General features: G+C 39.5%; 2 protein-coding genes across 2 annotated transcripts; one reads left to right on the top strand and one right to left on the bottom strand.

Annotated features, from left to right (window-relative positions):
• Positions 1–564: 564 nt before the first annotated feature.
• LOC114360504 (pyridoxal phosphate phosphatase PHOSPHO2) lies at positions 565–13,016 on the bottom strand. The gene is made up of 4 exons (XM_028315230.1): positions 12,633–13,016; positions 6,306–6,494; positions 2,077–2,298; positions 565–1,262 (listed from the first exon to the last, which is right to left on the bottom strand). The coding sequence occupies exons 1-4, from the start codon at positions 12,774–12,776 to the stop codon at positions 1,113–1,115; spliced, it is 705 nt and encodes a 234-aa protein (XP_028171031.1). The 5' UTR covers positions 12,777–13,016; the 3' UTR covers positions 565–1,112.
• Positions 13,017–15,888: 2,872 nt separating this feature from the next.
• On the top strand, positions 15,889–24,430 carry Roe1 (grpE protein homolog, mitochondrial Roe1). The gene is made up of 6 exons (XM_028315229.1): positions 15,889–16,081; positions 17,733–17,883; positions 18,618–18,731; positions 19,406–19,522; positions 21,223–21,306; positions 21,763–24,430. Exons 1-6 carry the CDS (start codon positions 15,993–15,995, stop codon positions 21,877–21,879), a joined length of 672 nt encoding a protein of 223 aa, XP_028171030.1. The 5' UTR covers positions 15,889–15,992; the 3' UTR covers positions 21,880–24,430.
• The last annotated feature ends 1,765 nt before the right edge of the window (positions 24,431–26,195 follow it).

Below are 26,195 nucleotides of genomic sequence, written 5' to 3'. Positions count from 1 at the left end.
GTAATTTACTTTTTAAGTGCTACTAAAGTCCGGTCGCCGAGCAGATAGAATTTCGTACAATGACCCCAAGCTACCCATCCTTATCGCTCGCGCGTAATGAAGGCTATCGTTTTTATACTTTTGTACATTTTATATGTTTTAGCGGTCACCAGTTAGCGCCACTGTAGAGTAAGGTCCTGTCACTTGCTAGTAGCGAAGACAGTGGCGCCAACTGGTGAGCGCTAAAGTGGTAGGAGGACTATCGCATTTGCACTCATCAAGATGGCGCCACTGTAGAGTAAGGTCCTGTCAATCGCCAGGGGTGCCAACTGTTAAGTATAAAAACGATAGCCCTCATTGTAACAAAGACGTGTTGCGAACCGTTTGGCTACTTTGGGTGTCACGAATTATTTGACATATCATAATTTTAGATTCAAGTTAAGGTAGTAACCATTTGGCAGATCAACTGCCTCAAAGATAATGATTTCTCCCAATGTTGTTACTTTAGTACAACCCGGTCAAATTTACTGCGCACCTCGCCTCGAATCGCATTCGATATCGACTGTGTGAAAAAGTGACATTGTGTGACAGATTCTACAGCGCCCCTTCACCAGATCGTCGGTCCACCTAGTGGGAGGCCTGCCCACGCTGCGTCTTCCGGCTCGTGGTCGCCACTCAAGAACTTTCCTGCCCCAGCGGCCATCAGCTCTTCGAGCTATGTGCCCCGCCCACTGCCATTTGATTTTAGCGATTCTGCGGGCTATGTCAGTCACTCTGGTTCTCCTGCGGATCTCCTCGTTTCTGATTCGATCACGCAGGGAAACTCCGAGCATAGCACGCTCCGCCGCTCTTTGGGTGACCTTGAGCCTTCTTATGAGGCCCATTCTGGTGAAGTCTTTGTGGATATCCCTGGGGGAGGCTTTTGTCCTGCAGTGGACGTCTTTCGGCTGAAACGAACGAACGAACAGCGCCCCTAGCGGAAACTTTCAAGAACTAAAATCTTCATAAATATTTTTAACGCAGTCAATATCGAATGCTATTGACGTAAACTCACACTACGCCCACAGAGCGTCGATGTGACGTCACAGCCAGGTGCACAGTTAACTCGTAAATAAACACCACAAGACTACAAACTACACAATCTTCCCCGGGAACAGTTCCCGTAGGATTGTATCACAGTGCTCCCACGGGACCACTTTGGCCTTGACCTGGGGAGTCGGCGAGGATAGGGTCTTCTTAATGAGGTCGTCCAGGGGATAGCCGCGGCGGGGGAACACCACGGCCTGTGAACAAAAATCTGAATTAATACATTTATTTTCTTTTTATTATGGATGGAAAACGGTGGACTTCTTCTTCTTCTTCGGTCCCTCACTGATGAGGATCGCGACCGCAGATAGTGTTCCTCCACAGACTGCGGTCATAAGCTGTGTGGACCGCACGATGCAAACTTCCGCCCACCGTCTTCCTCACCGCGTCCGACCATCTCGTCGGTGCCCTGCCCCGAGCGCGTCTGCCTTCCATTTGTTCCAAGATAATTTGTTTCTCCAGACAGACTGACAGCTGGGTAGCTAGGGTCATTGAACGAAATTCTATCTGCTCGGCGACCGGACTTTAATTCAACAGAACGTAATAATAGACTTATCGCGAAAGGAAATATAAATGACTGTATTATGTGAACTCACGTGTGGAGGTAGATTCGTCGACGGACAGTAGTCGTTTCTGCCATCGCCGCTATACATGACTCTAGCATACGGCGGCCGACCGCTGCAGAACTGTGCTAGCGCCAGAGACTTGCACAGGTTGGACGGACAGCGAGCACAGGCCGTCTGGCGCATTGTCTAAAGTCCGGTCGCCGAGCAGATAGAATCCCGTACAATGACCCCGCCGAACTAGCCATCCTTATCGCTCGAGCGTCATTATATTGCCGTCGCGCTCGCACACTCACTGCGGCCGCCCGTCGCACAGTCGCGACAGCTGGGTAGCTTGGGGTCATTGTACGAAATTCTATCTGCTCGCGACCGGACTTTAATTCAATAGTGCTTGTTAATAGACTTATCGCGCAAGCAAATACAAATGATTGTATTATATTTAACTTACATGAGGAGGTAGATTCGTCGACGGACAGTAGTCGTTTCTGCCATCGCCACTATACATGACTCGTGCATACGGCGGCCGACCGCTGCAAAACTGTGCTAGCGCCAGAGACTTGCACAGGTTGGACGGACAGCGAGCACAGGCCGTCTGGCGCATGCACGGCTCGATGTACAGACGACCGGCCTGCCAGAACGCGCGGTTGGTGATCACTGATGTCACGGCGTCCTGGAAAGATGGTGGAGAATATTGAAATATACTTACTTAATTTTGTAACTTTTGAAAAATAATATAATCACTAAACGGACTGCATTTAAAAACGCTTTAGGCAAGTCCTAGGTACAGTTAGAACGTATAATTTTGAAAACTTCACAATTTATTGTCTTGTTCATAAAAAATACCTATACTGGAAAAGGACAGCTTTTATTCTAGGTTTATCAACATCGCAACCGCGTAAAATGGTTGGTAGGGAGATCCTTTGATTTTATGTAGGTATAGTTTTATACCCAAGCCAAGTTAGCAACACTGAAACCCTGCGCTGCTGGAGAAATTGCTATAATTTTGGCTGTTTTTTTTTTTAAAAAAAAAAAAAACTTGAGAACAGTTTTTTCAGACATTATTAAATTTTGTGTAATAGTACCTATAGGTAAGTAAGCCTACTTTTGTAAAACTAACCAGCTTAATCACAGCTTACTACAGATTTCATCACTATTTAGATAGATTATGATTTACGTGAAATCACTTCTACACCCATGACGTCACGCCCAATGACGTCAGGCATCACGAGCCATCACGTGTAGACAATGTAAGTAATTAGAGTACGGTCGGCAAACACGAGAAGGACCATCCAATTTGTGTGTTTACGATACTTTTGCTAACTCTACAATCTACATGGCGGCGTCCTTATAAGGTCACCGATGGGATACCTACTCACTGGTACCTACATAAAATCAAATTTTATAAATATGTAGCGCTATGGCACGGGAGGGGTTTTGTCGGCGTGATAAATATACATACCTCTACAAAATTACAGGTCCCTTGTGCCAATACTTTCCAAGCAAAACCTCGGACAGACAGACAGACAGACATATCGAAACTATAAGGGTTATTTGTCAGGACGACGGAACCCTAAAAATGGGGATGACTGTGATTGAGTGACTATTGCATGAGTGTCCTAATGTCCTATCAGAGATATGAAGCCAGAACCTTCATTGTTATCGTTCGTTCGTTCGTTTCAGCCTAATGACGTCCACCTGGACAAAGGCCTCCCCCAAGGCTTTCCATAATGAACGGTCCTGCGCTGCCCGCATCCAGGTTCTTCCCGCGACCTTTACCAGATCGTCGGTCGACCTGAGGCCTGCCCTTACGTCTTCCGGCCCGTGGTCGCCACTCGAGAACTTTTCTACCCCAACGGTCATCGTCTCTACGAGCTATGTGCCCCGCCCACATATCATTGTTATAGGCTACTTTAATAGATTAATCCTTTATAAACGGTTAAGTTAATTAATGTTGCGGGAAGCCATAGAAAGACTTAATAGTAACCTACGTTCATTACGAAATTATTGTTTCCACCTAAAATCGTTCACTGCTGGATATAACAGCCTCTGTGGTCTATTGGTTAGACCACCTGCTTCAGACGCAGAGGTCCCAGGTTCGATTCCCAGTGGAGGCAGAATTTTCTGTTCGGTTTGGTTGGTGGTAGGGCTTGTCCGCCTGGCTAGCTACCACCATCTTACCTAAGTATGTCGCCATAACAACAATGTTAACAGCATTGTTGTGTTCCGGCAGTTAGAGGTAAGATAGCCAGTTCCTCTGTGGTTGAGGATTCCGGGTGAAGCTCGCTTCCACCATCAGGTGAGATACAGGCCAAAAGATTCCTCGTTGTGGATTAAAAAAAAATAGGCTTCCCCCAAGGATTATCAACCATAATTTTTTAGCATGACACACGGCCTCTTTTACGCAGTCGGGTAAAAAACAATGCCACGTGCCCGGGGGATGTTATACAATAAACCCACGGGGAATCACCATTGTTCTCGAACAATCATCATTCAATAGTGACCGATGATTGTGAGAATGTGACACGCTCGCAGAGCAACAAAAACATTATAATGGCGGAAATGTCAATATTTTTATTGGAAACTGGACAACTTACAATTCTTTCCACGGAAATCGACTCCTTTCAATCAGTTTTATAATGGCACAAGTACACTATTAGTGTGAACACCATCTCGGTTACTTTTTCCTTCCCCCAAACGTGCGTCGCCCATACTTCGGTGTGCGGGCTAGCGCTTCAACTTGGTCAATTTTCCGCATAAAGTATTTGCGCTATAATACCCATTCTTATTGGTAGATAAATAGTACCACATTCTTCCCTAGAAACGGGACTATTCCCACCTCTCGTTCCCACCGCTGAAACTCCTGTGTAGCCAGGATCTACAGCTTGACCGCCAATAACCAACCAGTGAAGGTCAAGTTTGTCCCGGGGGTAAGTTCAAGTTTGTCCCGGGGGTAAGTTAAACTGTCATTGGACTTGCACATAGGGGGAGTTCGAAGTTAAGTACTTATTATTATTCTGTGGTTAAGGTTCTTCCCTAGAAAGTTGACTAAGGGACAAAATATGCGAACATCGGGCCTCCCCAACCTGTCTGGCCAGCGTGAGGTGTGTAGACAAAACCCTCCATTTGCCTGAGGTGAATTAGAGAAGGTCGGGCTTCTGCTTTAGGATCTAAATTAGGGATGTTATGGATATTTAGTTTCGGTTATGGATATGGTTACGGATATAGTAATCATATTATACCGGTTTCGGTTACGGTTACGGATATTTTTTTATTTCGGATATCCGAAAGTTTCGGTTACGGTTACGGATATCTGTGCTTTAGGATGCAATTTGCAATAGTTGTCCAACACGGTTCATTCATGGCCACACACATTAAATAAAAAATAAAATTGATGCTAGATGGCATTAAAGTAAATCAGGTTGTAATGCCGAAACTGTCCGAAACTTTTAAATCGATTACGGTTACGGTTTCGGATATTTTTTTATTTCGGATATCCGAAAGTTTCGGTTACGGTTACGGATATCCATAACATCCCTGGTCTAAATGACCTGATAATGATGACAAGTTTTATCCTTATTCCACTCCCAAAATAACTTTCTGTATCAGATTATCGCTGGTTTTCCTCATACCTAAAATAGCAAGCTGAAGTGGCAATGGGCAGGGCACATAGTACCTACATACGCAGAACTGACGGCCGATGGGGCAGCAAGGTTCTGGAGTGGAGGCCGCGTACCAGAAAACGCAGCGTGGGACGTCCACCCACAAGGTGGACCGACATCGTAAAGGTAGCAGGAAGGCGCTGGACGCAGGCCGCTACTAAGCGAGCAACATGGAAATCATTAGGGGAGGCCTATGTTCAGCAGTGGACGTCCTATGGCCGAGATGATGATGATGAAAATATCAATGCTATTATAGCAATTAGGAAGGCAATTGGCAATAAATATTTCACGCTATATTGGCATAGTTCTTAATACGTGTGATTGTTTTATAAATACAACAATGGGAGCTATTCTGGTTCCAATTGATATACAATCGACTGCACATTAAACTGAACAATTTCATTGGAAAATCGCTTCTATTCCAACTACATAGAACACCACAATATTTAGCTTTCTGTGCCGTCCGTAATATTTAAATTAATTTAACTAATTTTGGCACGAGCTGCTTGAGACAGTTTCTTGGCAGTAGTTAGTTTTTATCTATTATTTTAAACAAAGAAACGGAATCGTGGTTTCTATATTTTATTTTATTCATTGATTTTTATTTCCACAAGGACCGACGACCTTATAAAGGTGCCGTAGCAGGATGACGCTGGATGCAGGCCTCTACCAACCGGGCGATGTGGAAATCATTGGGAGAGACCACCTTACCTAAGTCTGTCGCCATAACATAACAACAATGCTAACAGCGTTTTTGTGTTCCGACATTTGGACTTATGATAGCCAGTTCCTCTGTTGTTGAGGATTCCGCATAAACTCGCTTCCACCCTAGGCCTGATCATGTCTTTGGACCAGGTGAGATGCATACCTACCTACTAAAATAAACTTTAATCCGGGCTTCTTCAAGGCATGAATAGGTATCTCATGATCAATAAATATAAGGTGTGATTGCCGTAAAATGCCTGCCTTCTTCTGCCTAAGAAAAACATTTCTTGGGATAAACATTGGCGCATCTCACCTCCAAGCCATGCACCTTCAGCCAATGCTTCACAAACACACTGTTCGCGTCTGTCACCAGCAGAATGTCCCAGCCCTCAGCAGCCAGGGTCGACAGTAACCTCTCCATCCCAGGAGTGGGCTGCATGGAGCCGATAGAGTCCAGGATGTCGTCTTGGTGCAACCCTGCTGAGTAGGCGTGCTCGAATACCTGGAAATTAATTGTGGTTAAGTATTGGGAAGCTGAAGTCCAACAACCAACCGTAAAGCAACCAATTTACGTTGACTTCCCTAACGGGACTATTGACTTTAGACACCTCTCGTTCCCACCGCTGCAACTCCTGTGTAGCCAGGATCTACAGCTTGACCGCCAATAACCCAACCAGTGAAGGTCAAGTTTGTCCTGGGGAAAGTTAAACTGTCATTGGACCCGCAACGAAATTAATCAGAAGAACATAGGAGGGGTTCGAAGTTAAGGTTCGACTTCCCTCCATTGCAAAGCGGATGACAGATTGACTTCCCTAGTAACTTAATAGTAGTAGCTTATGAGCAAAAGAAGTATCCATCTCGGGCGACACATCATGCACCCGGATGAGATAGCAGATATCACGCTCCAAAGAATCTGGAAATTTATAGACTCAACGGGACTAAGCAGTGAACTCTAAAGACAAGGGCTGCCACAATAGATCAAACTTGGTCGAGCTGGCGCAAATGAAGGCCCAAAAAATTAATAATAAAAATAATAATAGTAATCTGTGCCCAATGCCCATAAAGTCGAACGGTGAAGGGGTCGGACTGGTCGACTCATCATCTGAGGAACGCGGGTTCGAACCCCGACGCTTGGCTATTGTGGTGAGTCCACTTGTGACACAAGCATAATGCTTACTAGGAGGGGATAACGGGATTATTGGTAACTAGTTTTCTGCCCGCGGCCTTGCCCGCTTGAAATTTTGTCTGTCACAGAAAAACTTTATCGCGCGCGTCCCTGTTTCAAAAACCGGGATAAAAACTATCCTATGTCCTTTCCCGGGACTCAAACTATCTCTATGCCAAATTTCATCAAAATCGGTTCAGTGGTTTAGGCGTGAAAGCGAGACAGACAGACAGACAGAGTTACTTTCACATTTATAATATTAGTATAGATACTACTTTCAATGAAAATTGTGCGTTTCTTTCGCCCTTCAAGTTATTTTAAGTAACTTGTGTATTTGACCACAGTTCAATTTAGATTGCGTTTTCAGGAAGCGATAATAAACTATTTTTGGACGAACTATTTCTACTCGAAGGCCGAGTTCGCACGTCATTCATATTGAGATTATAATTATTACATTCGCTTTTGCTTTCTTTTAACCTTAATAAGGACGTGGGAATACATTTCCCACTATATTTTTAATCTTACATCGTTGCTATAAGGTTAATCTTAATAAGAAAGTGGGAATATTGTTTCCACTACATTTTTAACCTTATATAATTTTTTAAGGTCCAAATAACTTAAACATGGTAAACTTGCTATGTTCGTGTAATGGTTAACATGGTTAGTCCTCTACTGCTAAGTTAAATCGTTTTAACGGAGGTTTTGTGTAGGTAAGAAATGGACAACGTCAAGAAAACAAATCTTGTGAAAAGTAGAATGCGATTTGCAACAAAAATTAATAGCATCAGGCCTGCCAAAACTATTTTTTTTAAAACCTATTGCTAATACTAAACAATAGGTTCTAAAAAACTAATTTTCAGATATCAATCAGTCAACAATATGAAAATCATTGGGGGAAACCTATGTTCAGCAGTGGACGTCGTACTATGGCTGAAAGAAATGATGATGAGGTAGCGCATTTTTAGGTAGGTCATCATCATCATCGGCATCATCTCAGCCATAAGACGTCCACTGCTGGACAAAGGCCTCCCCCAAGGATTTCCACAAAGACCGGTCCTGCGCCGCCTGCCTTGGTAGGTAGGTACATATAATTATTTATTGAGTGCTTTATCGCTACAAATTCACATTTCTAGTTCACAGTTCACATAATGTTGCCTATTTACGTAGCATAGCGGCATTCTCCATCAGATATGTTAATGGAGTCCTGAAGTGTTCACGAGAGCCCGTGACACGCGAATGGGATGTGGCACAAATTGGTAGCGAAAGAACTTTCTTTCTTCTTTGTATTTAAAAATGTTACTAACAAATTAAATCATTTATTCAGTACTTAGGCCGTTTCCAGGGCCTGCAGGTAACGGCCTGCATCCAGCGCCTTCCTGCTACCTTTATGGGTCATCGGTCCACCTTGTGGGGTAAATATAAATAGCTTGAATAATTTCCAAAGCTAGGTATCGTAGATCGTAAATCGTGTTGAATTCCGTAAGTGGTGTTATCTCGAAAACACGAACCGATTTGCGAAAAATTGGATTATCAGGAATATTGCGTAAAGGCAGTCGTAAAAGGTAAACGTATGTGCCATTTCAGTGAAATATCGTGACTGTGAACTTGAATACACGTAATTGAATTCGATGGATGGCTCATTTCAGGAAAACTTTAACTTACTTCTAAAAGTTCCAAATATCACACATGCGAAAGCAATATCTGTCTGTTACTTTTTCTCCAATTCTTCATTTTGAGACCCAACAAAAAACGTAGGATAGTTTTTATCCTAAGTTTTAAAAGGGACACACGATAAAATATTTAATATTTATATGACAGTCCGACAAGCCGCGGGCAACGGTTTTTTGATAAATGTTTCAGTCTGAGACTGAAAGTTTAAAAATGTTCGTTTAAAAGTGATTAAAATCGCTACATCTTATAACTAGCGCGTGCTTAAGTCAATGCCAAGCTCGCGGCCTCGACCGCTGGGGTCGAGCCAAGCTTCAGTTTCGCCTATTCGGCCATTCCTATTTTCACAATTTGGTGGAATAAAGACACGAGTGGGGTTACGTAATATACTTACATAAGGTTAACTTTAGTTAAACTAACTTTTACCGGCAGCTTCGCCCGCGTTTCGGTCGGTCAAAAATGTATTTATCCATCCATATTCTGTTTAAAGCCTAGATAATAAAACTCATAACACTCATTTACTTTTGAAAGTAGGTTTTTAATAAAAGGCACTTTTACACGTCCCAGTATTAATCCTACCACTTTAACTAAATTAATGTAGAGTTCTAATGGTGAAAGAGTTTTTCTAACCGGTCCAATACTTTCGTAGCCTATTCAATACAAACAAAAAAAAACAAATCTTTCCTCTAATAATATTAGTGTAGATTTCATTGTCAGGAGAAGTAGACACTATGAATCATCTAAATAACAATAATAAAATTAGCTGTCCACTAAAATTGTCGGTAAACTGAATTACAAAGCTAGTGGGCGCAAATTGTATCCCATACGGCACTAATATTTGCCTGTTAAACACAAGAAATTGTACTTAAGTATTTTTTATTCAAGTTTATCGGTTATCTATCTAGTTGATATTACACACAAGGTATGCCATGGAAAAACAGAAATAGTCATACTTTCTGTGAAGGTCGCGGGTAACACCTGGATGAGAGCCAAGCGCAAGACCGTTTGTTACGGTAATGCTTAGGAAAAGCCTTTGTCCAGCAGTGGACGTCATTTGACTGAAATGAACACTCCCTTTCGGGGATATAAAAATTACTTTCTCATCTATCATCATCGTCATCGTTTCAGCCATAGGACGTCCACTGCTAAACATAGGCCTCCCCCAATGACTTCCACATCGCACGCACGGTTGGTAGCAGCCTGCATCCAGCGTCTTCCTGCTACCTTTATCAGCTTTCTCATCTATACAATACTAATATTATAAAGCTGTTGTTCGGACGCGCTAATCTAAGGAAGTACTGGTAAATACTTATTTGAAAAAGTATTTTGTGTTGGATAGCCCATTTATCGAGGAAGGCTTTAGGCTACATAACATCACCCTACAGGGAATAAAGTTCTCGAGTGGCGACCACGGGCTGGAAGACGTAGCGTGGGCAGGCCTCCTACTAGGTGGACCTACGATCTGGTAAAGGTCGCGGGAAGAACCTGGATGCGGGCAGCGCAGGACCGTTCATTGTGGAAAACCTTGGGGGAGGCCTTTGTCCAGCAGTGGACGTCATTTGGCTGAAACGAACGAACAGGCAATAGGGGTGGAGCAGTAAAGAAAAATGTTGCAAAAATGGGAAATATTATTTAAACTATTCTCACGCGGGCTAAGCTACGGGCAAAAGCTAGTATTATCGTAAATCTAGTCACATGGCTAAGAGCATGTCTCAGGTATGAGTTTACTCAAATAGCAGTTATGCTTATTTGTATTATCAATATTTCCTTAGGTTATAAAGCTTATTTACTCACTATTTTTATTTTATTTTATTTTTCTTTATTCAGAAAACCACAGCTCTTTATAATAATAATACAAACAGGTATTTTTGTTCTATGCTACCTACATACTGCCCACAGCTTAGCACAGCAAATACAAACATTGGCACCACTATTATCTGTAATGGTTATCACTGATAAGGATTTGTAATTGTAAGTTCTGGTTTTATCACTTCCTAATGGAATCTGTGTATTATGTACCTATTCTTTAATTAAATGATGTGCCTTTTAACCCTTTTTACAGAAGTGGGAATATAGTTTCCACCATATTTTGAAGGTCCAAATGGGGGGTCTAAGTCTATGTCAGGCTTGCTACACTGATGATGATGTGATTCACATCTAAATTGCTAAACAGATTTTGATTAATTTTTGTATAATGACACATAGGTCCTGGGATACATAGAAATAAGTCAACAAGTTTTTGAAACAATAGTTTATTCATTTCTCTTTTACTATAAATTTCACCAATTAATTATTTCAAATGAGCAATGTGTACTTCTAGAGATTCATGTGAATTAAGATTTTTAGCATAACATTAAAATTTTACCATTTTTTTCATGTAAGTTACCAAAAAATTTAGCACAAGTACCTACCTACATAATAAATTTAAAATATCTACAAGTTTATGGTCTGCGATTTAGTGCCTTTACCTGTGTATTATAACAACTTACAAGACAAGTGATGTACCCAACTACTAAACAAATCTTCAAGCACCCAAAAAAATAAAAAATATTATTAGTTATTCTAAATGGACTCTGACTAATTATACCCAGGATTTCGTGTCAAATAATCAGGCATTTATTCCATATCAAGCTCTCATACCTCTGCATGCAATAAGCAACCGATAAGTTGAACTATAAGCTCCACGAAAAAAGTAAAGGGGTCATTCCATAAAAATCTGTATATTTTCGACGTCATTTTGTCCGTAAGTTTTTTAAGATGCTTTTGAATACTTTATTAGTGTAAATTATTGTTTATTAATTAATTATGTTATGTCTAAAAGGGCCAGTCACTTTATGCTTTATTTTAGGAGAAATTATAATTTTCAATTTTTTCATACTACATTACTCCTATATGACTTCTAATAAAGTATAAAACTTATAACCTTAACATTTATAGATAAGTTAATACACATAATGTAGTTGTTTTGTTATTATCACTATATAAAAAACATCATTTCTTAACTAGTAATTTAGTCCCAAGTGCCGTTTAAAGCTAGGGCCTGACGCTCTAGGGACTGACGATTTGGAGTAAAACTTAACACAAATGCAGATTAACTTTATATTATAAGATCCTTAATACTATGCGCCGAAAATAGCCAAAAAACCACACGTAAATACTATTAAATTTTATACAATTTCCTATTATAATCAATAAAGCTACTCAACTAGGGACTGACGAAGTGACTGGATTAACACATGTTTCCGCAACAACTGGCACGTTTGCACTTATTCAAAAAACGGCTACCGCAAGTCCAGTATGGTCTGAGGATAACTTCGTATCGTACTTTAAACTCAACTAAATGTCATTCACTCTAAATACATATTAAAGCGCAAAATTATAAAATCAGTGCGTGGCGAGGGAATGACGCTAAAAACTGTAGACTCTTTTTTAACTAAAGAAAATCAAATTATTGTTTATTGAAACCGCAAAATATTAATAGAATTTGGTGTAATATACATTTAAATAGATTATTCGTTAATTAAAACGAAGGATAAAGTTGATGTTTTTATAAATGTGGGTCCCAAAACACAAACTTTTGGAGTACGGACATGCCTAGGGAATGACGTTTTGGGTCATTCAAAAGGAATTTAAAATGTTTTAAAAATAGTTTCAAAAAATATAAATGGGTGATGAATAAAGCACATTGCGAGCTGTTATTTAACAATTTTGGAATAAAATATTAACAAATATTTCATGTGAAATGTGGCGCGGACTAAGAGTTGACATATTTTTGTGGAATGACCCAAAGAAATAATTCTGACTTACATCGCTCATATAAGGCGTCCAGTCATGGTTTCCAGATTCCCACTCCGGAGGCGGCTTCCGTTCCCGCAATCTACTTATTATGGTGGCATCAGAATCCGCATCCACGATCGTACGGTCAAAATCAAACACGGCTAGCGAAGCCATCGCGATCGTTCAAACTACGCGCGAACTCCTCACCAAGCGACGACTGGCGCAAGACTGACCAATATTTAAAATTTTAAAGTTTTCAACCGGACGCAGCCAAAGATCACATTCTACCTCGTGCCTGGTGCGTGGGTGCTTGACGTAAAATATCTAAGTAATGCATAGCGGAGTTTTTTGCATGTTTTTTCTGGGAAACTGGCGAATTTTCAGCACCCACTTCTGTCAGCTGATTTGACAATGACAAAGATGACATTGACCTGAATGACCTGCCATTTTCACGGACATGTTTCGGATACACGTCAAAAGTTGGTGGCTACGTTATTTTACCGGTATTTTAGTATTTGTTACTTTTGCGGTGAAATTAAATCAGGCAATCGCCTTTTAATGATAGAATGGAAAATACATTTTTCTAAAACGTACTGAGGAAAAACGTATGAAAATTGTGGTGGTATCGTTCTTTTGTCGTAATCGTTTTTGACATCCTAAACGTCTTAGTGTCTATCATTATTTTTGTTTGGTCGTTCGTTTCGGCCAAATGACGGCCATAGCATGGCTGGATAAAGGCCTCCCCGAGGGTTTCCTCAGCGTTCGGTCCTATGCTGTACTGCTGCCTGCATCGAGGTCCAGGTTCTTCCCACGACCTTCATCAGATCGTCGGTCTACCTAATGGGGGGCCTGCCCCCACACTATGTCCAGGGTGAAGAAACTTCCATACAACGGTCATCGAAGTGAAACTTGCTTCCAAACAGCGACATCGGTGAATAAATTCAAATACTTTTTAACTACCCTAAAACACTCTAGATGTCGCTGCTCCTGTTTCCTTCATATTTTCATTTTTTTCTTAATTAAAATATATTTGAGAATATTGTTAATTACAATGTGAAAACTTTTTTTAAATGAAATTAATTTGTTTTAATTTAAAACTGGACATTGACATTTTTGTTATAATTTACATAATAGAGTAGTAGAAATTACTATTTAACATATGGCAACTTTGTTTTTCCTCCAAAATGGCCGGTGTTGTTTTTGTTAGGTTGAATTGAATGCATTATTGTTTTCTTAGCCATCGTTTATGAGTTCTGTGGCCCTATTAAAGTATTGAAGAGTCGAGTCAAATTCAAGTTCATTCCTTCGTACCTGCTGCTGTTCTGGTTCATCGGAGTTTTGTTCGTTCCTTCGTGAATCGCGAAGAAACTTTCTGTTATGTTCACAAGTGATCTGAGTCATAGAGAAAAGTAATACATAGGAAATAGAGAACCCTCTCTGTCAAATTTTTGAGCCTACTAATTGACAGCCTGGTGTTAAATTCGCTGTACTTAACCTACGTACGTAACGCTCACATACACACATAGTACACGCACACATACATACATAAAGTCCACGCACACATACACACAGTTCACGCACACATAGGCCCTCATAACCTTCAAAGAATTATTGTTTTTGACTGTTTAAGGCTTTAGAGTATGCTCTCCTTATGAAATTAAACAAAACTGTAAATTTTGTGACTCTAAAAGTGCTTTGCAGGCATTACATAAATTTCCATTTAAGAACAATACTAATTATCCTATTATTACAGAATGCAGGAAATTACTTCACAAATGTAGTCTTAACAGTCATTTAATTAATTTTGCGTGGATTCCTAGTCATACCAATATTCCAGGAAATGATAAAGCTGATAAGCTGGCCAATGAAGCGGTTGAGTGTGGAGATATACATCCGTACACAAATTATTGCCATGACTTAACGGCAGCCCTTCCCAAAGCTTATCTCAAATCTGCCTGGGATGAGAATTGGGAGTTCACTAGCCAATCTAAGGGGAAACATTACAAGCTCATTCAACCATCCATCCTTTGTAAACCATGGTTTGTTAAAATGAATCTTTCCAAAACAGTTACTACCATTTTAACTAGAATGCGACTTGGTCACGTGTGCACTCCAGCACACTTGGCTAAAATTCATGTACTTGATAATGATTCGTGCATTTGTGGTTCTGGCGTCGGAGACTTAAATCACATATTTTTTTACTGTTGCCTATATGATCGTTCCTCTTTTATTAGTTCTCTTTTAGCCATTAAAATTCCTTTTCCTACATCCATCACTTGCCTATTATATACCAATAACATTGATGTTTATAATATCCTAGCCGAATTTATTACCCATAATAATATAAAATTGTAAATAGTAATGTATATTGTACTTATGTAAATATTATTTTATTTTTATTATTTTGTAATTATATCACACCTAAATTGATCCTATGAAAACCATCCTTTGTTCCGTTTCTATCCGTAATTGATTCGTTTCCCTACCTTTTAACTTTAACCCAATCCCACCCTGTCTAAACGCAATGTCCGCAAAACTTATGGCAAAACTGAACGCAAAAATATCTCTCTAATCTGTGGTCGTGGCTAAACGCAATCCGCGAGAGCCATAAAGAAAAAAAAAAGTATTGGAATTTATCGACTGAAGTCGCTGTTTGGAAGCAAGTTTGATCGTAGTATGGAAGTTTCCGTACCCTGATCTGAGTTTTCTCAATGTGCTGTGTTCTGTGTTTAGTGTTGAAAACTTTGCGAAAAGACGCTTTTGGTGTATAATATTATGTGTGTTCATAAATAAAGTAAAATTATTAAATTCTAAAGTTTTTGTTTACTTATTTGCATTTCCATGTGCAATGTAGAATTTTTCCAAATACATTGTTTTGAAAATACGTACACCATAAAGATAAATATTTTCAACATAATGGATTTGAAAAAATTCTACATTGTACATCATAAAAACAATAATTCTTTGAAGGTTATGAGGGCCTATGTGTGCGTGAACTGTGTGTATGTGTGCGTGGACTTTATGTATGTATGTATGTGTGCTTGTACTATGTATGTATGTGAGTGTTACGTACGTAGGTTAAGTACATGGAATTTAACACCAGGCCATCAATTAGTAGGCTCAAAAATTTGACAGAGAGGGTTCTCTATTTCCTATGTATTACTTTTCTCTATGTTTTATGTCTTACGGCCCATTAAATAAAAATAAATAAACCGTTAATCTAAAAGTAACGGGTTTTGCGTATGTTATTTATCACGTGTATCCGATTTTTCTCTTCTCTGCCTCCCTTTGTAAAAAAAAAGTAAAACGACAGATAAGAAATTCTGACATAACCTCTCAAATCAATTTTTACCCAAAAATTTCCAAAAAACAATCGTATTTGTGACAAAAATGGCATCTTTGAAAGTTTATTCGTTAGGGAGACTCGCAAGATACGTTACCGAATCCACCGTGAAGACGATGAGAGGCAGTATTTACAGGTAGAAATTGCGCAACCTATATCTCACAAATAACCTAGAAACATAAATTTTAAAGCTATTTTTCCATAATTTTGATGCGATTTAGGTCTGATTATGCACTTTCTTCGACTAGAAATAACAGATTATTGTGTTTTTACCTTTTGAGATGATTAATACAACATATAAATTTACTTGGGTATATTTAGTTAATTTTCAAAAATCACTGCAATAGATAGCACAGACAAGTATTAAACGTTTAAGCAGTAATGCTTAATTCATATTCTAAGCTGCACCTTATAAATGCCTTCTAGCATGGCTATAAAACTGAAAAAAAGGCATAACAATGACCTCTGTACTTTTGAACCTTTTTCAGAGGAATCTTGAATATCTTGGAAATATCTTCGTTAAAGTTACTTAAATTCACATTAATTACAGTTTTAGTGCATTTTGTATTGTTATATTCTATACATAACATCTTCCAAGCAAGATGATGCAATATTGTTGAGTAATTATTCTCATAATTTTTGTAGCTGAAACAATATGCAGTATTTCAGAGACCTTATGTACTATCGGCAACAGTGTTCACTACCCATTGCCGGTCATGTCGTCTCGTTCTATCACAAAGAATCACCATTTGATGAGAGCAAAATAGAAATGGAAAGTTAACACTGTGGCCGATAGTATGTACAGCATATTTTTGTAGAACCCATTTCAACCAACGTATCTAATGTAAGATACTACAGTGTTCAGCTTGGGGTCTCATTGTCTATGAAATTACATTCCACATGAGCACACTGCAATTTGAACTACTTTGATTGAGAAATATTTGGCCTTAAGTTGACATAATATTTTTTGTATTCTTACATACATATTTGTAACTAGCGGCCGCCCGCGACTTCGTACGCGTGAATCTCGTTTTACCCCCCCTTCATCTATCTTACGCGGTTCAGATTTTTTCATACAATTTTTTTTCCCGCTAACTCCCGTTCCCGTGGGAATTTTGCAATATCCTGTTGTAACTAAGCTTTAAGTTTACTAAGGTACCTGCATGCCTTTCAAGCGTCTAACTTAAGCGGTTTAGATTTTTCATACAAAAGGATTTTCCCGCTAATTCCCGTTCCCGTGGGAATTCCTAAGTATCCTATAACCTGCCCAGGAGTGTGAAGAATAATTGTACCAAGTTTCGTTAAAATCCGTCGAGTAGTTTTTGTTTCTATAAGGAACATACAGACAGACAGACAGACAGACAGACAAAAATTTTACTGATTGCATTTTTGGCATCAGTATCGATCACTAATCACCCCTGATAGTTATTTTGAAAATATATTTCATGTACAGAATTGACCTCTCTACAGATTTATTATAAGTATAGATGAAAAAATGTGTACCTACTTTGTATTAGGATCCAAATCTAACAAATAGACTAAATATTTTCAATAAACACTATAGAAAATAAAATTTAAGAACTAAAATTCAAAATGTTTCCTGTATGTAGGCTTTTAAAGAGCACTTACATATCCCACTTCTCAGCACCAGCCCATATGTTGTCCCGAAGTGGTGGTAGAGCAAGCTATATTTGGGACGTGTGTAAGTCCTGGAAAGGGCCTATGTACTGAATACTATTTCATTTCCTACCAAATAGTTTTAATTTTTGTCTATTTTTAATTTGCAGAACCACAGCCCTCTCGTACAGCACAGAAGAGAAGACAGCAGAGAATGATTCCAGCGACAAGCTGCCGGGCACGGTGGAGGAGTGCCACAAGCAGATCGAGGCGCTCACCGCTGACGTGGCTTCGTTGAAGGACCAAGTCAAAGACCTTGAGGTATAGCAGAACTTGCTAAAGTTATTTAACATTTAACTGGTGATATAGTTTTTGTCGCCACTCGAGAACTTTTCTGCCCCAACGGCCATCGTCTCTACGAGCTATGTGCCCCGCCCACTGCCACTTGATTTTAGCAATTCTGCGAGCTATGTCGGTTACTTTGGTTCTCCTGCGGCGAGTGGCGACCACGGGCTGGAAGACGTAGCGTGGGCAGGCCTCGTGGCCCGACGATCTGGTAAAGGTCGCGGGAAGAGCCTTGATGCGGGCAGCGCAGGACCGTGTATTGTCGAAAACCTTGGAGGAGGCCTTTATCCAGCATTGGACGTCATTTGGCTGAAACGAACGAACGAACGAAGATGGTTTTTGTGTAACGTAACTGACGCCGCTCAGCCTGTGAGACCGTTTGTCACCAGTTAAAGGTTAATTATGAAAAGATTACAAAAAGACATTTATTAGTTCTTGTTTTTAGATCTACATGTTCTATCTTTTTTTTTAAACCAAAAATAAAAATTTGCTACTTATTTCAAATATCTAGCTTTTAGCCAAGGCTTTGCTTGTTTAAATTTCGCTCTGTCACAGAAAGATAATATAGGTGGTTTATTCGTCCAAGTAATATAGCCATTGAATTTTAAAATCCTCCATTTGCCTCTGGTAAATTAGAGAGTCACCCTCTTACAATGGACACTTCAATAGCCCAATGATGATGGTAGACACATTTTTACCTATATTTACAGGATAAATACAAGCGCGCGTTAGCGGACGGAGAGAACGTCCGCCGGAGAATGGTGAAGCAGGTGGAGGACGCGAAATCCTTCGCGATACAGAGCTTCTGCAAGGACCTGCTCGATGTGAGTAGTACCAGCATAGCGAATAATTTAGTCCAAAGGTTAACTGGAAGAGAATGCCGCATAGCATTAAGTTCGCCGTTTATATCCTGCTGCTAAGCGAAAATAAGTTATAAATAAGTAACTAAGTAGGTGGTGGAGTGGTTCAACAGCACGAAGCAACAACAAGTATACTCCCATAAGCACTTACTGTCGTCGTACTGATACGCAGGACGTCCACCCACAAGGACACAAGGTGGACCGACGACCTCATAAAAAAAACAGGAAGGCGCTGAATGCAGGCCGCTTCCAACTGGTCAACAAGGAAATCATTGGGGGAGGCCTATGTTCAGTAGTGGAGGTCCTCAGTCCTGTGGCTAAAATTATGATGATGATGAACTGAGTTGGTGGTGGAGTGGTTCAACAAACAGCACGGAGCAACAGCAAGTATAGTTCCATACGGCATACGCACATACCGCAATGGCGAGCAGAAAAATGCTCAGCGTTTAAACGTGTGCACATTGAACAGAGTACAAAAAGCGATCTTAATGCTATGGTATGGTATAGTTTTCAGTTAACCTTAGGGCCAAAATAAGCTATGTATCTAGAATATTTAACATCTTGTACATATTGTTTCTTGTATAGAAAATTTTTAGGTAAATATAAAAAAAAATCTAATGAAAGTTTTTGCCTGTTAGGTGGCAGACACACTATCAGCGGCTGCAGAAAGCGTCCCAGAGAGCGCTTCGGACGGCGACGCGGCTTTGCGTTCATTGCGAGACGGAGTCAAGCTGACACGAGCACAGCTCACACAGGTAAAGTATTAAATTTTCTGCAAGGAGGGCTATCGTTTTTATACTCAACAGTTGGCACCCCTGGCGATTGACAGGACCTTACTCTACAGTGGCGCCATCTTGATGAGTGCAAATGCGATAGTCCTCCTACCACTTTCGCGCTCACCAGTTGGCGCCACTGTCTTCGCTACTAGCAAGTGACGGGACCTTACTCTACAGTGGCGCTAACTGGTGAGCGCTAAAACGATAGCCCTCATTGGGCTTCACAAGTCATTTATTTTCGTCAAATAAGCTTTTAAAAAAAGCGCTTTTAGGTGCTTAGCCAGGCAGCACTCGCGGAAAATTAACATCGTGGCATCGTAACTTTAACCCGCTACTGCTTCGGGACTATAATATCAGGAGATGATACTTATATCGAAAATACTCATAATTATGTCCAAAGGGTCCAAGATTCAAGACTACATTAATGACAAGGATGCGTGGCCAGTTCAATCTGCACATACACTGTTCATCACAAAAATCGACCCTCCCGCGACAATCTCTTTCAAACGTATGCATCCCCACTTCCCACCAATATTGGCACCATTTAAAAGCCTAGTTCTAAACTTCATTTCATTAAAGGAAAGGTTTTACCCCAAAGATGTGTCTGTAGAAGAATCCAGAGTCACTTCTTCAAAAAATGGTAGTTACGCTTGAGCCAACTATTATGGCTATAAAACTGTTAAGTTGGGATTAATCGCTATCCATCTGTTAAAGAGGACACGTGAGATCATTATTTGGTTTTATAACCATAAAAATTGATCTAATTGATCCCAGGGGTGAGCCCAAAGTGAGGTCTTTTTTCAAGTCACATTTATTGTATATCGCGTTTATGTTAATCGTTTATTAAGAAATTAAATGTGTTTTTCTTTAAGGATATTTATTGGGCTTTCAAATAACACCAATATTGTTGGGGCACCATGATTGTGTCAGTAGAAACGAGTTTTCCTGTAAAACGTAGGTAGTCCAGTCAATAAAGCATTATAGATGGAAAACTGTAGAACACAATTTCTGACTTCAGGACTTTATTTAGACTAGTTAGGAGGTGAACATAGCAAAAGTCCCCGCCCTTAGCCCTTGAGCCGGCGGGGAGAGGGGGGTTTAAAGGTGCCACTTTTCGGTNTTTGCTCAATGTTGATTTAGTCGATTTTCTCCTGAAAGGAACATGTAAGACAACAATAAAATTTCCAATTTTACAGACCTTCTAGAGCAGATGCCGCAAAAACTATACAAGATATAGAAAAACTTGACGGTCTCACCTGTAGCAAATTGAATAAGCTTTTTTTGGTTCATAGTAGTCATGTCACTAGGACGCATAGTTTCCGAGGATTAAGCGAAAAACCGAAAAGTGGTACCTTTAAACCCCCCTCTCCCCGCCGGCTCAAGGGCTAAGGGCGGGGACTTTTGCTATGTTCACCACCTAACTAGGCTAAATAAAGTCCCGAGGTCAGAAATTGTGTTCCACGGATTTCTCTCTACACCGTCGTTAAGGCATTCATTGACTGGACTAAGGTGGGCCGATTTTTGTGATGACCAGTATATTTGATGTACTTGAATTTGGCAACTAGTGGCGAACTGGTGACTGAGTTTATTTCGGCGTTTCTTCCAAGCACTTGCCATGTTTTTGAATTATTATTTTTTGTGTTGTGTTGTTTTTTATTTGTAATATTTGTAATCTGCAGGTGTTCGCGAGGCACGGGTTAGTGGCGGTGTCTCCTCTAAGGGAGAAATTCGACCCCAACATACATGAAGCTTTATTCCAGCAGGTATTTATTCATTCATCACTAGTCACTGCATAGTCTAAAACGATGTCTTATGCAAGTCTATCTGTTCGCAATAAACCCAAAAACTGCTCCAAAATCGCACAACTTTTGATTTAAAGCTCGCACACCCACTGCGGGCGCCCGTCGCACAGTCGCGACAGCAATATAATTACGCGCGAGCGATAAGGATGGATAGCTTGGGGTCATTGGACGAAATTCTATCTGCTCGGCGACCGGACTTTAGTCGGTAGCATTTTTTAACCTGGGTCGAATCCAGAGCTGTAAAACACCATATTTACCTAATTTTATTCTGTGTTTTGGAGTGTGATTAGTGGAGCGATTTATTTTTATTTCTGTACTTACACTTTTTACATGTTATAATGTTTTTGGTGAGATTTTTATCATACCTAATTTAGACATTCCGTAATTTGAAATGAATTGTAAACGCCATCTTTACAGGAAGTGGAGGGAGCCGAACCCGGCACCGTGGTGGCCGTCAGCAAGGTCGGCTACAAGCTGAACGAGCGCTGCGTGCGCCCCGCGCTCGTCGGCGTCGCTAAAGGACCCTCGTCATAATGCACGCCCACAAACTTGCGACTTGTCGCTGCGATTAGTCGTTGCGATTAGTCGCAAACTCCGTAGCAAAGAAGGTGCGACTTGTCGCGTACAGCAATTAAGGTGCGACTAGTCGCTGCCATTAGTCGTTGCGATTAATCGCAAGTTCCTCGTCGAGCTTGCCGCAGCAACTGAGGTGCGACTGCGACTTGTTGCTGCGACAAAAACGCGGCGTTTGCGATTAGTTGCAGTGACTAGTCGCACCTCTTTTTCGTAACTCGTAGTGCTTGTCGCCGCAAAGGAGGTGCGACTTGTCACTGCGATTAGTCGCAAGCATCGCGATCTTGTCGCAGGCGCAAATGTTGTGTTATGTCTCTGTCTCTTTCACGCTTATGGCGTGCGTAAGAGACGGTTGTCACTCATAATAAACTGTCTTACGGGACATTTTCAGGGCCCAAAGTTGTCCTATATCACAATAAAATAGGTAAAAATAGTAAACAAAACAAAACTCTTAAAAACGCGTAGGTAACTAATCGCTCCGATTTGTCGCAAACGTCTGCGACAAGTCGCAGCGATTAGTCGGTAGGAAGTAGCGGTCTAAACCCCGGTAATGTACTTCAATAGATAAGAGTGAAAATTATATTTTTCAAATGCTTTAAATTAAAAACTGAATTTCTTATAAATTCATAAATATTGGAAACGATACAAAACAATACAAAAAAGTTGCGTGCAATAAAAATATTATGTTTTATATACAGTCGGCTGCATATAAATGTTCATATTTATAAAAAAGATTGATCCTTATCCCTTTGTAATAAAGATTAATTTTCAAGTCAATTGTGTAAACATTTCTGTGCCCGACTGTATTTGCCGGGAAATTTCCAGTATTTATCCAAAGAATTGTATGAACTTGCGTCTCGCTCGTTTACTTGCAAAAGAGTGAGAGGCAATATTGTATTCATTAATATTTATATGCGCAGATGTTAATAATTATAAGGCACACGTCTTTAAAAATAAAAAATGGCTCAATTATGAATTAAAAACATTTCAAAAAACTATATTTTATCAAGAAAAACTTGTAAAAATTCAAGAAATATTTTTCACTGCATTACGAGACTCGAAAAAGCGTACATTTTTTTGTTGTTAACTTCTTTACTGTATATTTTTGCATTTAAAGAGTAGTAAATATGTATGTGTTGTCGAAATAGATTTTTAAATTGAATTATGCCAGTAAAATAGAGGGGAGATTTATTTCTTACTTAAATTCTATGTTTCTTAGCATTATTTTGACTCGCTATAATTTTCTTCCTTACTATACATTAAGGTGACCACACACAGCTAGCATTCGAATGTAACATAATAACGTACGAATCGACTTGGCCGTTTGACATAAAGTCCGGGTCTCTAGTTCTATCCCTGGGACAAACTTGGCCTTCACTGGTTGGGTTTTAATTGGTGGTCAAGATGTAAATCCTGGCTACACAAGAGTTGCAGCAGTGGGAACGAAAGGTGGAAATAGTCCCGTTAGTTCGTTCCCCATTCACTGCGTGGCATTCTCAACATTATAATAAGCTTACTTGGAAACAGGGATATTTATTTAAATATTACTCATGAATGCTTTAGTGTGTGGCCACCTTAACTTCACTAGATTTCAATTCTCCCTCATATTATATTGTGTTTCGAATAGTTTCGATGTAGGCCATCGCTTCTCAAACTTAAGGCCAATGCAATTTTTAACCGACTTCAAAAAATAAAAATAGTTATGAATTTTGCAAAGTATATTAAGAGACCTACATTCTTTCTTAACGTACTTTGTAAATGGTATACTTATACGAGAAAACTAAGTTTTTGTACGACTAGATTTCAAGTATAACACTGACTGACTGACTGATCTATTTTGCTATATTTATATTGAAGAAGCTATTTTGCAAAATGCAAACTGCGATGTGTAAGCAAGTATACATAATTTTAGTGTCAATAGAGGAAATTCAGCTCTATTTCTTTATGGATATGATCCACCAAAATCGTCTAATGTATAGAATTTGACTGTAAAATCCAACTTTCATTCTCTCAAAATTATTATTATTCGTGCAATATAATGTTGCTTTCTTTACAAAACTTCCTCGGTTTTGATTTCGTAAGATTTCACCCCGTTACGGACAAATCTAGGGGGTCATATCACCAATTAATATTACACTAGCGGCCGTAGAAACTTCCAAACCCCGTTTTACCCCCTTAGGGGTGGAGTTTCGTAAAATCCCTTCTTATTGAGCACCTACGTTCTAAAAGGAACCCCCATCCAAAATTTGAGAGTCTTAGCACTTGTAGTTTCTGAGATTTCGTAATGAGTGAGTCAGTCAGACCTTTTGCTTTTTTTTAAATAGTCTTCAGTTTAAAAGCCCACAGTTTTGGGGGCACTTTAAAAAGGTTGAGAAGCGATGACCATTAAAATGAGCAATTGCGTTGTGTGCGTGATTCCGTATTTAATTTTATAGTTTTAGAACTTCCAATGTGTATGTATGAGTGAACGGTGGTAGTCGTTGGTTATAAATAAATGGATTTTATTGTTGAACATGTTTTTCTTTTAATATATTCATCGTATTTGTAACAAAATTGTGACAGTTGTTGCTGCTTCTTCTTCTCAGCACTGGCTGATTTAAGGTCATATAGATGACCCACGCTGAACTGTCCCACCAAACTCAATGACAGGGGGGCGCTACCATCGTTCAACTACATATATGGTTTCCAACATGGCAAAAATCGGAACCAGCGATCCGGTATTGACGGTGGCGCCCCACTGTCAATGTCATGGATAGGACAGTTCAGTATTTTGGAACTATTAGCAACTCGGAAAGGAATCAACACCGCCTTTCGCGAGCTGCCATCGCATTTCGCGCGCTGTCAACCGAGAGGCGAGGCGTTTACGTGAGTGCATTACGGTGCGGATAAGTGTGCGTTGCAGTATGAAGTTTCATACAAATAATTAACTTTAAAAAAAAATAAAACCGACTTCAAATGCGTGAACACAAAAAAAAACTAAAAATTAAAAAATGCGGAGATATTGCGTATAAAAAAGTTCATCCCCAAATTTCCACCCTTGGGGGTGAAATATTTTCTTCAAATTCACATGAAACCACCCTTTTGATAATACCTATTCAACAAAAAAATAATCGTTCAAATTGATTTATAATCGGCGGAGATATTGCGTATAAAAAAGTTCATCCCCAATTTTCCACCCTTGGGGGTTGTTTTTTCTATTATTTAATTTAAATGGGACCACCCTTGAGATATTACCTATACGCCGAAAAAAGATTTGTTCAAATCGGTTCATAATTGGCGGAGTTATCGCGTAACAAACATAGAAAAAAAAAAACATACGGGTCGAATTGAGAACCTCCTCCTTTTTTTTTGAAGTCGGTTAAAAATGACCGCCTCGAGTTGATATGGTTACGATCCCTTTCCGGGTTGATTTGATAAGTGTGGTACGTCCTTTATTGTTCTGAATAATACTGGGATATGTAAAAAAGCTTTTTAAAAGCAAACTTACAAAATAAATGAATTTGAATTGAATAAAAGACTGCATTATTAGAAAACTTGTCTATTAAATATTGTAATAAATACTGTATTTACAGACAGACCTTAGATTATTTACACATTTAAATATTAAAAGTAAAAGAAATACACAACGGTAAAGTAGGTACGAATATAAGCGATCATGAGCTTCTGGGGCGTGGCATAGCTATTCTATAATTTGACAGTCCTTTTACGCCACGCCCCAATTTGACAGCTGTCAAATTCAGTCAATAATAAGTGGGACTGGTAACTGGTTTAAAAAAGTGTTAAACTAACAAATGGTTAGCAATTGTGAAACGAATCTTTAGTATGAATCTACATTCAAAAGCCTGTGATTGTGGAATAATCGATTCAAATAAGAAATCGATTGTTTTGTCCCACGGCTCCAATAAATCGATTATTATCGATCTTAGTTTCACATTATAAGGGTTATCTAAGTGGGGTTTATTTGTACTATCGATTAATATCGATACATTACCGATCCGGCAACACTCGAGTGTAGATTTATATTTCAGTTTCGTTTTATAAAAGCGTCGAAGTACCCTTTTTAAATTAGCTTAAGTAACAAGTATATAAAGATAAAAATTAGTAAAAACAAAATATACAAATAGTGTATAAGAACTAAGATTTTATATATTATAATCTTTGTATAATAATATTATTATGATATGGAGTATTATTAATTTATTATACATATTTATTACGTCGCCTATTGCTTTGGATTTCGTATAATACTATTATTATTTGCTTGTCAATCTCACTAA

Source organism: Ostrinia furnacalis, unplaced genomic scaffold (genome assembly GCF_004193835.3).
Source record: "Ostrinia furnacalis isolate ACB-3 unplaced genomic scaffold, ASM419383v2 OfSCF5068, whole genome shotgun sequence".
Taxonomy (NCBI): domain Eukaryota; kingdom Metazoa; phylum Arthropoda; class Insecta; order Lepidoptera; family Crambidae; genus Ostrinia; species Ostrinia furnacalis.
Note: the sequence above shows the minus strand (reverse complement) of the source record. Positions and strands in the feature narration are given on the sequence as shown.

Excerpts from the sequence above, each read along its gene's own strand:
- LOC114360504 (XM_028315230.1), bottom strand. The coding sequence starts at position 12,776 with ATGGCTTCGCTAGCCGTGTTTGATTTTGACCGTACGATCGTGGATGCG. Across the intron at positions 6,495-12,632 it reads GGACGCCTTATATGAGCGAT|GTATTCGAGCACGCCTACTC; the intron begins GTAAGTCAGAAT and ends ATTAATTTCCAG. Across the intron at positions 2,299-6,305 it reads TGAAGGTGCATGGCTTGGAG|GACGCCGTGACATCAGTGAT; the intron begins GTGAGATGCGCC and ends CCATCTTTCCAG.
- Roe1 (XM_028315229.1), top strand. The coding sequence starts at position 15,993 with ATGGCATCTTTGAAAGTTTATTCGTTAGGGAGACTCGCAAGATACGTT. Across the intron at positions 18,732-19,405 it reads TCTGCAAGGACCTGCTCGAT|GTGGCAGACACACTATCAGC; the intron begins GTGAGTAGTACC and ends TTTGCCTGTTAG. Across the intron at positions 21,307-21,762 it reads ATGAAGCTTTATTCCAGCAG|GAAGTGGAGGGAGCCGAACC; the intron begins GTATTTATTCAT and ends CCATCTTTACAG.